This window comes from Nomascus leucogenys, chromosome 23 (genome assembly GCF_006542625.1).
Source record: "Nomascus leucogenys isolate Asia chromosome 23, Asia_NLE_v1, whole genome shotgun sequence".
Lineage (NCBI taxonomy): Eukaryota > Metazoa > Chordata > Mammalia > Primates > Hylobatidae > Nomascus > Nomascus leucogenys.
In genome coordinates this window covers 14496634-14511078 of record NC_044403.1, presented here as the reverse complement: position 1 = coordinate 14511078, position 14445 = coordinate 14496634, and the positions used below count along the sequence as shown (strand labels likewise).

The 14445-nt window shown below is 42.9% G+C and overlaps 1 protein-coding gene and 1 non-coding gene across 3 annotated transcripts in view; one reads left to right on the top strand and one right to left on the bottom strand.

The window, feature by feature from the left end:
• Positions 1–225: 225 nt before the first annotated feature.
• The window catches only part of AEBP2 (AE binding protein 2), a 94851-nt gene continuing 80631 nt past the window's right edge, over positions 226–14445 (top strand). The window contains exon 1 of one of the 2 annotated variants that reach the window (XM_003265575.4): positions 226–1100. In XM_003265575.4, coding sequence (XP_003265623.1) covers positions 436–1100 — 665 coding nt within the window. In that variant the 5' untranslated portion in view covers positions 226–435. The remainder of the gene's footprint in view (positions 1101–14445) is intronic. The other variant, XM_030804490.1, reaches the window with a different exon arrangement.
• LOC115832948 lies at positions 6654–6760 on the bottom strand. The gene has a single exon (XR_004028362.1). It is a non-coding gene; the product is annotated as a U6 spliceosomal RNA (small nuclear RNA).

The window sequence follows — 14445 nt, the reverse complement described above, 5'->3', positions numbered from 1 at the left end:
CCGGCCAGCGTTGGAGTTTTCAGTCCGCGTGTCCCCGGGCTTCGAAGCCCGGGAGGGCGTGGGAAGGTCCCGAGGAAACGCTGAGCACTTGCCGGGGCCGGGGCGGGGGAGGGCGCGGGGCGGGGGAGGGCGCGGGGCAGCGGGGCGGGCGCCGGGCGGGGGCGCGGGCGCAGAACCCGCAGCCGGGGGAGGTGCAGCTTCGTGCCGCCGCGCAGGCGCGCAGCCGTCTCCGTGTGAGTGCGCGTAGTCGCGCGCCTGTCCCCGCGCGGGCTCCGTAGCGCGTGTGCAGGCTGACGCAGCTCGCGGGCCCTCCTCCTGCTCTGCAGCGGCGTCGGCGGAGTTTTGGGCGTTTGGGAGGGGGGCGAGGGAGCGAGAGTCGAGAGAGGGAGGCGGCGGCGGCGGCGGGGAGGAGGAGGAGGAGGAGCAGGCGCCGCCATGGCCGCCGCTATCACCGACATGGCCGACCTGGAGGAGCTCTCCCGCCTGAGCCCTCTGCCCCCCGGCAGCCCGGGTTCGGCGGCGCGGGGCCGGGCTGAGCCCCCCGAGGAGGAGGAGGAAGAGGAGGAGGAAGAGGAGGCGGAGGCCGAGGCGGTGGCGGCGCTGCTGCTGAACGGCGGCAGCGGTGGGGGCGGCGGAGGCGGCGGCGGAGTGGGGGGCGGCGAGGCAGAGACGATGTCGGAGCCGAGCCCCGAGAGCGCCAGCCAGGCCGGGGAGGACGAAGACGAGGAGGAGGACGACGAGGAGGAGGAAGATGAGAGCAGCAGCAGCGGCGGGGGTGAGGAGGAGAGTAGCGCCGAGAGCCTGGTGGGCAGCAGCGGCGGGAGCAGCAGCGACGAGACCCGCTCGCTGAGCCCCGGCGCCGCCAGCAGCAGCAGCGGGGATGGGGACGGCAAGGAGGGCCTGGAGGAGCCCAAGGGACCGCGGGGCAGCCAGGGCGGCGGCGGGGGCGGCAGCAGTAGCAGCAGCGTCGTCTCCAGCGGCGGCGACGAGGGCTACGGGACTGGGGGAGGCGGAAGCAGCGCGACCTCCGGGGGCCGGCGAGGCAGCTTGGAGATGTCGTCGGATGGGGAACCCCTGAGCCGCATGGACTCGGAGGACAGGTCAGTGCTCTGAAGCGTTTCCCCTTCCCTTCCTCCTCTTGAACTCCCGGGCCCCTCAGAGGGGGACCAAGGCGACTTTTTGCCGCGATCCCCCTGCTCCCCGAATCCTCGGCCCCTCCCCCAGACTCAACTCGGAAATCTCTCGCCGTCGCCGCCGCGCCCCTCTCGCAGCGCATCGCGGCTTCCAACTCTCAAACCGTTCCCCCCCAACTCTCCTTTCCCCGCCCTCTTTCCCCTCGGCGCTTCGCTCCTCACGGACCTCAGGACGGCTCTAACTCGGAAACAGTCCCCAAACGGGCCCAGATCCTCTGGCGGAGCAGAAGAGGGCCTTGATGTACACACGTCGGTACTCAAGGTTAGCTTCTTCCAACCGTGTTCGGGAACACTTGTCAGAACTGTAATTGACAAGTGTTTCCAATATGGCTGGTCTCGCCTGGATTTAACAGAACTTCCTTGTCCAGAGGGGAGACCCCAGCTATCACTTTTCTCTACTTAAACAAAAAAAGGACTGTTCTTTTATATTAAATCATTGCCTCCCAAATCCCTCATTTGTAGTCAGTCATGTGGTCTCCAACGTGATTTTAACAATCTTTTCTATTTGTTTTGGGAGCATATCTGGGAAAAAGTTTTAAACACGCATAAATTGTTGTGGAAAAGAATAGTGAATTGATGGCCTTTTAAGATAACTTTGCGGAATCAGAGAGTTGGAATCGTAACAAAATAGTCTTGAAGGTACAACGTAGTTTGTGGCTTTATAGTAATGCTTCAACGTGAGAGTCATGATTTTAAATGATAATATTTAAAGTCATGCATTGGAGAGGTCTCGGAAGGAATGAGTATTATTTTTCTTACTAAAGCTTGTTAGAAGTAACTGGAGAGTGACAAAAATGCGCATTTTTTCAGAACATTTAAAAAGTGTGATAGTGTATGTTTCAGTTGTCCTATCATTATTTTTGATCTGTTTCAGTTAGTTGGTTTTTAATGTACTTTTAAAAAAACGAGAATCACATGCATATTATGCCACTTCTAAAGTTTATTAGCGTTTATTTTGACCATCTGCCTATGTTTTGACGATCAGTAGATTTTTTTTAAACATGTTCCCCAGAAAAGTATAGCAATGGAAATTTTAGTGGTCGATAGTGATTTTCATTTAAGAGTTTAATATTCTAAAGTTCTAGGAATTCTGATTAATTGATTAAAAACGAACACCCTAGTATTTAATGCTACAGGTAATACGGCGTCCTGGATATTTTGAAAATCTGGCATTAGATTCTGTTTGACATTAACGTCTAGTTAAGAAAATATCTTCGGGTAAAGTAGACTGTACAGACCTCAGAAAAAATGTGTTGAACTGTGTAGGCATGGCTAGGAAGGAGAATGTCTTCAAGAAAATAAAAAATTGATGTAAACTGCACAATGAAGCATGTGCTGTTTTTACCATTTTATTCTCCTCTAATACCATTACATATCTGAAAGTTGACATTAGTTTATAAAATCAGTGTTTTTCATTTACTCAGTGTATACGTATTATGCTTGCCTACCACTGTACAAATTAGATGTCTTCCATGTCATTCCCACAGCTGTGGTGCAAGATAGGTATTATTTTGACTTCCGTTTAACAGATGAAGAAGCAAGTTGAGTATCTTACTCAGGACAGTAAATACAGCATGGAAATGGTGGGCTGGATGTGAGCAAAGGTTCTCAAGTCCCCTGTTATTTCACTTAAAGAGTTAGAATAATTCACCTTAAATAAGTGAAGCCGGGCGCGGTGGCTCACGCCTGTAACCCCAGCACTTTGGGAGGCCTAGGTGGGTGGATCACCTGAGTTGGGAGTTTGAGATCAGCTTGGCCAACATAGTGAAACCTTATCTACATTAAAAATACAAAAATTATGCGAGAGTGGTGGCGCGTTCCTGTGTTCCCAGCTACTCGGGAGGCTGAGGCAGGAGAATCGCTTGAACCCGGGAGGCAGAGGTTGCAGTGAGCTGAGATGGTGCCACTGCACTCCAGCCTGGGCGACAGAGCGAGACTCCGTCTCAAAAAAAACCAAGTGATATGTGTCAGAGTTTTGTTTTTAGTTAGTGTCTATTTACTACATCACTTCAGGAGACGAATGAATTATTGGTTAAGTACATTTAGGAAGTGGAGTTGTGGCTTTTACATTTATGAGATATTTACTTGAGTATATAATTTTTACATCTTATTTCAAAATAAGAAGTAAAATACGGGTGTCACAAATCTAACTAAAGTTAAAACTTGATAACCAAGCAAACTTGGCTTTCTTAATGCTTAATTTTAGAGACTACAAAATACTGTTTTTAATGTCACCATTTCAGGGTAATAGATTTGTCACTTGTATGAAGAAGTCTTACTAGTGAAACTGGCTTGGGGTCTTAATAATCTTAATTCTGAAACATCTCCTTATTGCCTTTGAGATTTTTCTCCCAGTTATTTTGAGTTTGGAGAGGATCCGTAATTCTTATAAATTACTGTAGATTACATCAATCTGTGGATTTTATAGATTGATTTCATGGTAAGCAAACTTCATTTTTGTAACTAATGGAAGGATAATCTTAGTTTTAAAGTGCTCTATAACATTTTTAGGCATTCCTATTACAAGGATTCTATTATCATAATGCCCATTTACCTTTCCCATCGTTTTGATTACTTTGTACTTTTTAGTTTATCTGATCTGCTCTAGAATTTGTTGAACATCTTTGTTAAATATCTTTTTCTTTTTTTTTTTTTGAGACGAGTCTCACTCTGTCGCCCAGGCTGGAGCGCAGTGTTGCGATCTCGGCTCACTGCAACCTCTGCTTCGTGGGTTCAAGCGATTCTCCTGCCTCAGCCTCCTGAGTAACTGGGATTACAGGTGAGTGCCACCACCCCTGGCTAATTTTTTGTTTTAGTAGAGATGGGATTTCACCATGTTGGCCAGGCTGGTCTTGAACTCCTGACCTCAGATGATCCTCCCACCTCAGTCTTCCAAAGTGCCGGGATTACAGGAGTGAGCCACCACTGCAGGCCATATTAAATATCTTAAGTGCTACTTTTAAAAAGATAATTAGGCCCGGCATGGTGGCTCACCCCTGTAATCCCAGCACTTTGGGAGGCCGAGTCGGGCAGATCATTTGAGGTCAAGGAATTCCAGGACCAGCCTGGACAACATGGTGAAACCCCATCTCTACTAAAAATACGAAAAAATGAGCCAGGCATGGTGGTGCAGCCATGTAATCCCAGCTACTCAGGAGGCTGGGGCAGGAGAATGGCTTGAACCTGGGAGGCGGAGGTTACAGTGAGCTGAGATTGCACCACTGCACTCCAGCCTGGGCAACAGAGCAAGACTCCATCTCAAAAAAAGATAATTAGATATAAAGACATAGATATTAAGAGGTTATGACCTGAGATGTCATTTATGGTATTGGAAGGTTTTGTGGTAAACAGTGACTGATTTATGAAATGATTAAATACCACTTGGTACAAAAAGTTGATTTTTTTCCCCCCAGAAGAAAGTTGTTCAAAACCAGTGTAAGTTTATACCGTGTGTATTTTAGTAACTTTAGAAAATCTTGAAATTTATATGTAATTTTATTTTTACTTTGGTTATAAAGATAGTAGGGAGAAGTATTTTGGTTCTAAAGTAATTAGCTGTGTGAATCCACTAAAAACTAGCTTTTTTTTACTTTGAACTTTTTTTCTGTTCAGTGAAGCTGAAGTACTTTTTAAAAAAGTTATGCTCCTAGGTTAATTTCAGGGGCTATGGTAACTTTAAAAAATAAAAATAAAAAAATTTTAAACATGATTTTATTTTCATTCTTCCAACACAGTATCATGTAAAAATAGTTTAAAATATAGTTGAATGAATGAGTCATCCAAAAAGTGATCAAATGTCGGCACTTGTTACTGAACGTGTATTTATGCTAAAAAAGTTAATGCCAAGAAAATAGAAGACAGTCTCAAGTTCAAGTAGTAAATTAGCTTTTAAATGGAAGTTTAATATTTAAAATGCCCGTGGAGTTAGTTTACAAATTAGTACTAGCTATTGAATCAGTTAATATATGAAAGTACTCTTGGCCAGGCATGTGGCCCACACCTGTGACCCCAGCACTTTGGGAGGCCGAGGAGGGCAGATCACATGAGGTCAGGAGACCAGCCTGAGCATGAACCACCACACCTGGCCTAAATCTTAATATTACTACCTATATTTCGATTTTTGAGTAGTATCTTTGAACTTTAGTTTCTCAACTACAAAACAGGTATTACTCTGAAGTATTGTTTTGTGGTTCAAGTGAAATAATTTCTGTTAAAGAGCGCCGTGAACTGTTTTGAGGAATCCATCCACGTTGCTTGAATGTGTGCATCTTTTCTGTTGTGGAATGGTATATTGGAGGGCAGGGACATTTTTGCTTTTTCAGGATCTTTGTAAGTACCTAATATCTTGGGTGTGGTGAATACTCCATTAATTACTAGCATTAAATTGAAAATACCAACAGTAGTATGTATGTATACATTTATTTATTTATTTTGAGACAGAGTCTTGCTCTGTCACCCAGGCTAGAGTGCAGTGGTGCGATCTCAGCTCACTGCAGCCTTTGCCTCCCGAGTAGCTGGGACCACAGGCACCTGGCCCAACAGTAGTATTTATTTAACGTCTTAATACTTCAGGTCTCTTGTCTATGAAAGGGGGACAATAATGGTTCCTATCCTGTAAGATTGCTATGTGAATTGTAGAGTATTTGATACACGTTTATTAAGTGTTTACTATGTGATGGGTATATTCTACAGATGTATATAGAATCCCTGTTACGTGACAGGTGCTTTATTTTTTTTGATACAGGGTCTCACTCTGTCACCCAGGCTGGAGTGCAGTGGTGCGATCTTGGCTCACTGCAGCCTCTGCCTCCTGGGTTCAAGCAATTCTCCTGCCTCAGCCTCCTCAGTACCTGGGATTACAGGCGCCTGCCACCATGCCCTGGTCATTTTTTTTTTTTTTTTTGTATTTTTAGTAGAGAGGGTTTCACCATGTTGGCCAAGGCTGGTCTCGAACTCTTGACCTCAAATAATCTGCTTGCCTTGGCCTCCCAAAGTGCCAGGATTACAGGCATGAGCCACCGTGCCTGGCCTCATGCCAGGTACTCTTCTAAATGCTGGGCATACAGCAGGGTATAAAACAGCCCTTACCTCATGAGTGGCAGAGAGAATCACTGCACAAATGAATTGATAATAGCTAGTAACGTCTATTATTATGAAGTGCTGTACGATCTGGAATGCCCAAAAGTACTATATCAGTCAGGTGTTAGATGTATGGCAAGAGTCTGCAAATGCGTGTTGCAGAAATTTGCGAAAGGATATGGTAGACTAAAATATTTGATTACAGCATGTACATTTTAATCAGTTTTCTATGACTGTTCAGTGGTGGGCCTAAAAGCCTTCATATGAAACCTTTCATTTTAAATTGTTTTTTAATATGTATGTGCGGCTAGTTATAAAAAAAGATAACTAGCTTTTTTTTAGACGATAACTAGCTGCACGTACATATTAAAAACAATTAGAAAAGAAATGGAATGCTTCATGAATTTGCATGTCATCCTTGTGCAGGAGCCATGCTCATTTTCTCTGTATTGTTCCAAGTTTATCATATATGTTGCTGAAGCAAGCATGCCAGTTATCTATTGGTAAAAAGTTTTGGAATAAATTTTCTAGTAATGGCAGTGCATAGCAGTGGTCTAAGCTATGATTATTTTTGTGATGAATAGTTTGCATTTGTGAAAGTAGTAATTATATTGATCTTAAAAACTAAGACCCATTGCGCCCCATTTAGTGATAAGAAACACGATGGTATCTCCTCAGATACTTAGTTTTTAAAGAGAAGGCTAAAGAGATTATTGTATTCTGTTTTTTTTCTGTAAATTGCGACATGGTGCATTCAGATTAGAGCTGGAGGCAGGTATGGTTACTCACACCTGTCATCCCTGCACTTTGGAAGGCCAAGGTGGGAGGGTCCCTTGAGCCTAGGAGTTCGAGACCAGCCAGGACAATGTAACAAGATCCCATCTACAGGCCAGGCATGGTGGCTCACGCCTGTAATCCCAGCACTTTTGGAGGCCGAAGCAGGCAGATCACAAGGTCCGGAGATCAAGACCATCCTGGCTAACACGGTGAAACCCCGCCTCTACTAAAAATACAGAAAAAAATTAGCCGGGCTTGGTGGTGGGCACCTGTAGTCCCAGCTACTTGGGAGGCTGAGGCAGGAGAATGGTGTGAACCCAGGAGGCGGAGCTTGCAGTGAGCAGAGTTTGCGCCACTGCACTCCAGCCTGGGCGACACAGTGAGACTCCTTTTCAAAAAAAAAAAAAAAAAGATCCCATCTACAAAAAATGAAAAAATTAGCCAGATGTGGTGGCACATGCCTGAATTCCTAGCTACGTGAAAGGCTGAGGCAGGAGGATCACTTGGGTCCAGGAGTCTGAGGCTGCAGTGAGCTGTGATCGTGTCACTGTAGTCAAACCTGGGTGACAGAGCAAGACTCTCAACAAAACAAAAACAAAAACAAAAAACAAGTTAGAGTTGGAATGTGTTGTATAGTCAGTGACTAAAGATTTTGTGTGGGAAGGGGGACAGATTTTAGGCTTGGGTAAATGATGAAGAGAGAATTCTAGAAAGCCTAACTGAAACATGTAGGCAGGAATGAGCGTAGCATGTTCAGGAGACTTCCTGCCAACATCTAAGGATGCGCCAGTGGACCTGTAGGAATTAATGGTTCAAGTGAGGCCTTCCATGCCAAGGCAAGTGTGTACGTCTCTCAGTATAGGTTTGTGAATCAAATTCTTTTTATTCTCTTCACTTTCTGGCTGTATAATTCCCTAGTTCACATTCAAGTCTTACTTTGAACAGTCTGGTTCCTTGTTAGACATGTTGTCAGCGTTCCGAGTTCTTTATTGCCCTCACCCCAATATGGGTAATTGTTTACCATTTATCTCCACTGCTGGGTTGTGTGCTCCCTGAGAAGAAAAACCATGTCTGTCTTGATTGGCACTTTCTTTATCTGTAGCACCTGGCTACGTAAATGTTATTTATTTCTGAATACGTTTTCTTGAGGATTTAATTTGAACAATAGTTTGCATTGTTTTTCCAGACAACAACCGTCACTAGAATAACTAAAGAACATTGAGTAGTGAAAGAGCATGGACGTAATCTAACTTCTCAGAAGTTGCTTCCTTATCTGTAAAATAGGAGCAGTGTTAGGATTAAGTGAGATGACATGCAAAGGGGTTATGTATTTACTTCATAGGGTCATTTATGTCCCCATTTCTCATGCAGAGATGGTGCAGTGGAAAGAATACTCCAGCTGAGGATAAGTGATCAGTATTGTAGTCTTGACTTTATTGCCATCAGGAAATGTGGCAAATCATTTATTTCTGTGAAGCTCAGATTGATTCTTTTTCTTAAAAATGAAGGTTTTTGACAAAACAGTGTAAAGTAATTTGGAGCTCAAATGCGAGGGTACTGCTGTAGAGTTGGCAAGTACTTTAAATACAGTTAAATAGATAATGTATTATCTTCTTTAGACAAAGTTGGAATATTGCCTTGTGTGGCTTTGTTATATCCAGGATCTCAAGGATATTTTAGGTAGGTTCTTTTGGGTTTAAAAATCACCAGATTTCTTTTTAAAATTTTTTTTTAATTTTTGAAAATAGAGACTAGGTCTTGCTATGTTGCTGAGACTGGTTTTCAACTCTTGGGCTCCAGTGATTCTCTCTCCTTGGCCTCCCAAACTGCTGGGATTACAGCCGTGAGCCACCGTGCCTGGCCAGAAGTCATCGTATTTCTACTTCATATTTATGGTGTTGTATTGAAATATCCATTTGTGTTTATTTCCTCTAGGCTATAACATTTTAAAAGTAAAGATCAGGCCGGACATGGTGGCTCACACCTGTAGTAAAAATACAAAAATTAGGCGCATGCCTGTAATCCCAGCTACTTGGGAGGCTGAGGCAGGAGAATAGCTTGAACCTGGGAGGTGGAGGTTGCAGTGATCCGAGACTGTGCCGTTGTGCCTCAGCCTGGACAACAGAGCAAGACTCCATCTCAAAAAAAAAAAGTAAAGATCAGGTCTCATTTATACTTGCAGAACTTGCCTTCTGCACTCACTCAGTATGTCGTTGCCTGTATTCATTCTCAGTAATTGGCTGATTTCAACTGAACGTGGAAATACCTGATTGCATATTTCTTTCTCAGTTTCATTAGTGTGGGTGATGAAAGAAAAAAAGAACAGTTTTTTTTTTGTTTTGTTTGTACTTCGAGACAGGGTCTTGCTCTGTCACTCAGGCTGGAGTGCAGTGGTACCATCACAGCCCACTGCAGCCTCAAACTCCTGGACCCAAGTGACTCTCCTGCCTCAGCCTTCCAAATAGCTGGAGCTATAGGCATGCACTGCCATGCCCAGCTAATTTTTTCATTTTTTGTAGAGATGGGGTCTCCCTGTGTTGCCCAGGCTGGTCTCAAACCCCTGAGCCCAAGCAGTCCTCCCACCTTGGCCTCCCAAAGTGCAGGGATTACAGGTGTGAGCCACCACACCTGGCCATCATTACTTTTCATAAATATTTTTTAAAGTACAAAGAGTAGATGAATTCGCAGTAGATTTTTTAGTGTTTTAAATTATAAATCTTGGAAATTGTTATTTCAACATGTGTTTTGAGGTGTTGAGTCGAGAATGACAGTAGTCATTCTTCTCAGAAATGCATACTGAAATCATCTGATATTTTTCCTCAAAATTTCCTTAGGAAAGATCTTTTTGTGATTTAATACTAATTAAACCTTCAAATGTAATTGCTTCTTTATTAAATGGGTGTTCTTCATAGTGGATTTTTTTTTAAACATACCATCTTTGTGTATATACATTTCTCTGGAAATGTTTGTAAAAAGGTAAAGATAACTTCCTTAGTGTAATTATGTTGAAGTGGAATGTTTCTAGTGTTTGTGAAGATATCAATTGCTGGCTGGTATTTTAAGCTGGATGAAAAATGTGGGTGAAGTAATCTTAAAGGGTGATAGATTTGATATGAGAAATTTAAAGTAATGTGCTCAGTGCATAGTGGTGGTAAAAGAATGTAGCCTACTTGTTTTCCATAGACTATATTTCATCATTGTTGCATAAAGTCCCTTTTGGCCAATTTAGTGAATGCTGCTGGGTCTTCGGGAAAGAAAATCGTTTGTCTTTAACCAGAGAAATAATTGTGGGGGTAGAAAGTAGTCTTTTTCTTGATGATAAAAATTCATTTTGCTTTTTAAATTACAGTGATAATAGCTTGTAGTAATAGTGATAATATCTTGGTTTTGGCTAATGATTTTTAGTGTGCTTCCAGTTAATTTTTTTTTGAATTATTTTAGTGTGACAAAGCCATTTATTTTACTTGCCTTAAAAAATACTACTTAGGTTTCTCGCTAAAAATGATGAGCATTTACTATGTGCAAGGCTGTAACTAGGTTTGGGAGTTTACTCTGAATAGAGGTTTATAGGGTGACAGAACAAATTAACTGGATCATATGGGAACAGAATTCCTTCCACCTTAGATGAATAGGAAGGGCCTTAGGGAAATTTGACTTACTTATAACACACACGTAATAAAATGGGCACTTGTCTTTACTTTTTTTTCTAATTGAGTTTATAGACCAAAAAGCCTACAGCACCACCACAGTTTTGAAAGCAAAATCAGGTAGCCTTACAGAATCTGATGTGTCTGTTAATTTCTTAATCCTGTTTAAGACCAGTTTTATAATTTGCTCTTTGTCCTTCGTAAGTAGAAAAAGTGACTACCCCATTGCCCTGGGAAGGAAACTTTGGAGTTGGATTTGATGTTGTCATTGTTAGGCTCAAATCTGTTTCAGTGGCCTAAGTTCTAAATTTGGGACAATTGCTTTCTACCCTCAGTGTTGCTTTCTGTGACTGACCTTGAATTTTTATGAAGCTAATTGACTTGTAGGAATCAAATTTAATAGTTTATCTTGTTAGTAAAACTATCTGCCTGAATCGGTCAAATTTTATGTAGATGTTAAATATCTCTTTTGTGTTATGCACTGTGAATGTACAAAACCAAAGAACTTTTGCTTGTGTGCTACATTAGATGAAAGTTTTGCATACTAGATGAAAATGTCAGCCTGGCACGGTGACTCATGCCTGTAATCTCAGCACTTTGGGAGGCTGAAGAGGGAGGATAGCTTCAACCCAGGAGTTTGAGACCAGCCTAAGCAACATAGTGAGATCCCAATCTCTACCCAAAAAAAAAAAAAAAAAAAAAAAAGCCAGATGTAGTGGTGCATACTTGTAGTCCCAGCTACTCAGGAGGCTGAGATGGGAGGATCGTTTGAACCTGGGAAGTTGAGGCTGCAGTGAACTATGATTGTGCCACTGTAATCCTGCCTGAGTGACAAGAGTGAGGCATTGTATCAAAAAAAAAGGGTCATTTTTTTTAGTTGCACTAAAGGAGTATTAGTGCCATTTTGGTGTATACCATAGGCTGTATTTCAGTTATTAAATCAGTAATTCATTGAAGTTTCTCCTTTGAATGTATAGTAGTATGACAGTTTTTTTTTTTGGCATTACTGTTTTGCACTTGGTTGACTATGGGCAAATCTTAGTTTATCTGAAAGGCTACGAATAACAGTTTATTAGAGTTGTAAGCATTGCAGAGTTAATACACATCAAACATTGTTCCAGTTATTATGGCTTCATAACAGCCCTTTTCCAACATTTAGTAGTATAAAACTACAGCATTTATTTTATTTATGAATCTATGATTTGGGCCGGGTTCTGCAGGGTCAGCTCATTTCTGCTCTACTTGGTATCAGCTTGTGGAAGCAGCTTAAAGACTGGGGACTGGAATCAGAATGCCCTCTGACTCATGTCATGTATCTGACATGTGTCTGGTGCCTGGGCTGGGAAGACTCATAACAGCTGGGGGTCAGAACAGCTGGGGCTTCTCAGGCATCCCTCTCTAGCTCTGTGTATGTTCTTCACGGGATCTCTTCAACTTTGTGGCTTCAGGGGAGCCAGATTTCTTAAATGGTAGTTGAGGACTCCCAAGCTGAGTGTTCCGAGAGCGAGCCAGGCTGAAACTGTGTTCCCTTTTATGACTTAGCCTTGGAAGTCTGGCAGCATCACTTCTGCAGAAGTCTCAGGCCTGATCAAATTCAAGGGGAGGTAATACAGACCGCACATATTAGTGCTGTATAAGAAGAAGAGGAGTTAAGGATGGGGTCTTTCAAAAGTGACCATCTTTTAATTTTTTTTTTTTTTTTTTTTTTTAGAGACAAGGTGTCGCTTGCTGAGTTGCCCAGGCTGGGGTGCAGTGGCTATTCACAGGCACAGTCATGGCATACTGCAATGTTGAGCTCTGATACTCAAGCCATCCTACCACCTTAGCCTCCTACAGTTGTGCATCACTGCACCTGGCATAAAAGTGGCCATCTTTTATTTTTATTTTTATTTATTTATTTTTGAGATGGATTCTTGCTGTGTCACCCAGACGGGAGTGCAGTGGCACAGTCTTGGTTCACTGCACCTCCACCTCGGGTTTAAGTGATCCTCCTGCCTCAGCCTCCTAAGTAGCTGCGATTACAGGCATGTGCCCCCACACCCAGCTAATTTTTGTATTTTTAGTAGAGGTAGGGTTTCACCATGTTGGCCAGGCTGGTCTCGAACTCCTGACCTCAAGTGATCCGCCCACCTTAGCCTCCCGAAGTGCTCGGATTTTTATTTTTATTAATATGGAGTTTCACCATATTACCCAGGCTGGTCTTGAACTCCTGGGTTCAAGTGATGTGTCTGCCTCGACCTCCCAAAGTGCTGGGATTACAGGCAAGAGCCACTGCTCCTGGCCAAAAGTGGCCATCTTTAAAAAAATACGATCTGGCACAAGCACATAGAACAAAGCAGGATATATAGCAAATGCTCAGTGTTAGCTGTTAATATAAAAAGTAGAAACAAGATTGAGTGCCTTTTGCTATTTTATGTAGTAGATTACATAATTGCTTTTTTTTCCTTAACAGTCATAACCTGTAACAGGCAAGATTGTTAATGGTTTTCTTTTCTTTTTTTTTTTTTTGTTGTTCATGGTTTTCTTGAAGTACCTGTTTCATTTGGTTGTTTTAGCTTTTAATCCCTTTGTCAAAGCTATAATAAATATTAGGGCAAATAATTATAATCTGTTTCAATGAATGGAGATGAGAAATGGTAACTCAAGTAAAGAATTTTTACTCTTAGAGTTGTACATTAGCTGTACAACTTCAGAGTTCTTAAGATACAGGGGATTCTTAAATGCTTTTGCAATGTTTTGAATTTTACCCTTTAAGAAATTGATTATAAGGGCAGGAGAGACATTGTGTAATCTTTCTAGTATAAGTGGCAGTTTTATAGATGAAAGGAATATCACCTGTTAGCTGAATGATAGTTTACCTGTTGATATGATTATATTAGGATTTCCTTTGTATCGTTGTAATGTTTACCTAGTTTGATAAATAGGCTTTGAAAAACTATATAGACTTAATTTCTTTTTTTTTTTGTTTGAGACGGAGTCTCGCTTTGTCTCCTAAGCTGGAGTGCAGTGGCGCCATCTTGGCTCACTGCAAGCTCCGCCTCCCAGGTTCATGCCATTCTCCTGCCTCAGCCTCCCGAGTAGCTGGGACCACAGGCGCCCGCCACCACACCCGGCTAATTTTTTTGTATTTTTAGTAGAGATGGGGTTTCACTGTGTTAGCCAGGATGGTCTCAATCTCCTGACCTCGTGATCCACCTGCCTCACCCTCCCAAAGTGCTGGGATTACAGGTGTGAACCACCGTGCCCAGCTGACTGACTTACATTCTTTCTTAAACGTTTTTTTGTAGAGATGGGGTCTTGTCATGTTGCCCAGGCTGGTCTCGAACTCTTGGCCTCAAGCAGTCCTCTCACTTTGGCCTCCCAACATGTTGGGATTATAGGCATGAACCACTGTGCCTGACCTATATACTTTTTTTTTTGAGAAGGAGTCTTACTCTTTTGCTCAGGCTGGAGTGCAGTGGCTCGATCGATCTCAGCTCACTGCAGCCTCCGCTTTCTGGGTTCAAACGATTCTCCTGCCTCAGCCTCCTGAGTAGCTGGGATTACAGGCATGCAACACCACGCCCTAATTTTTGTGTTTTTAGTAGAGATAGGGTTTTGTCATGTTGCCTAGGCTGGTCTCAAACTCCTGACCTCAGGTGATCCGCCCGCCTTGGCCTCCCAAAGTGCTGGGATTATAGGCCTGAGCCACTGCACCTGGACAAATGAATTTAAATTTGAAGTGAGTGTTTGTGGATGATACATGTTTA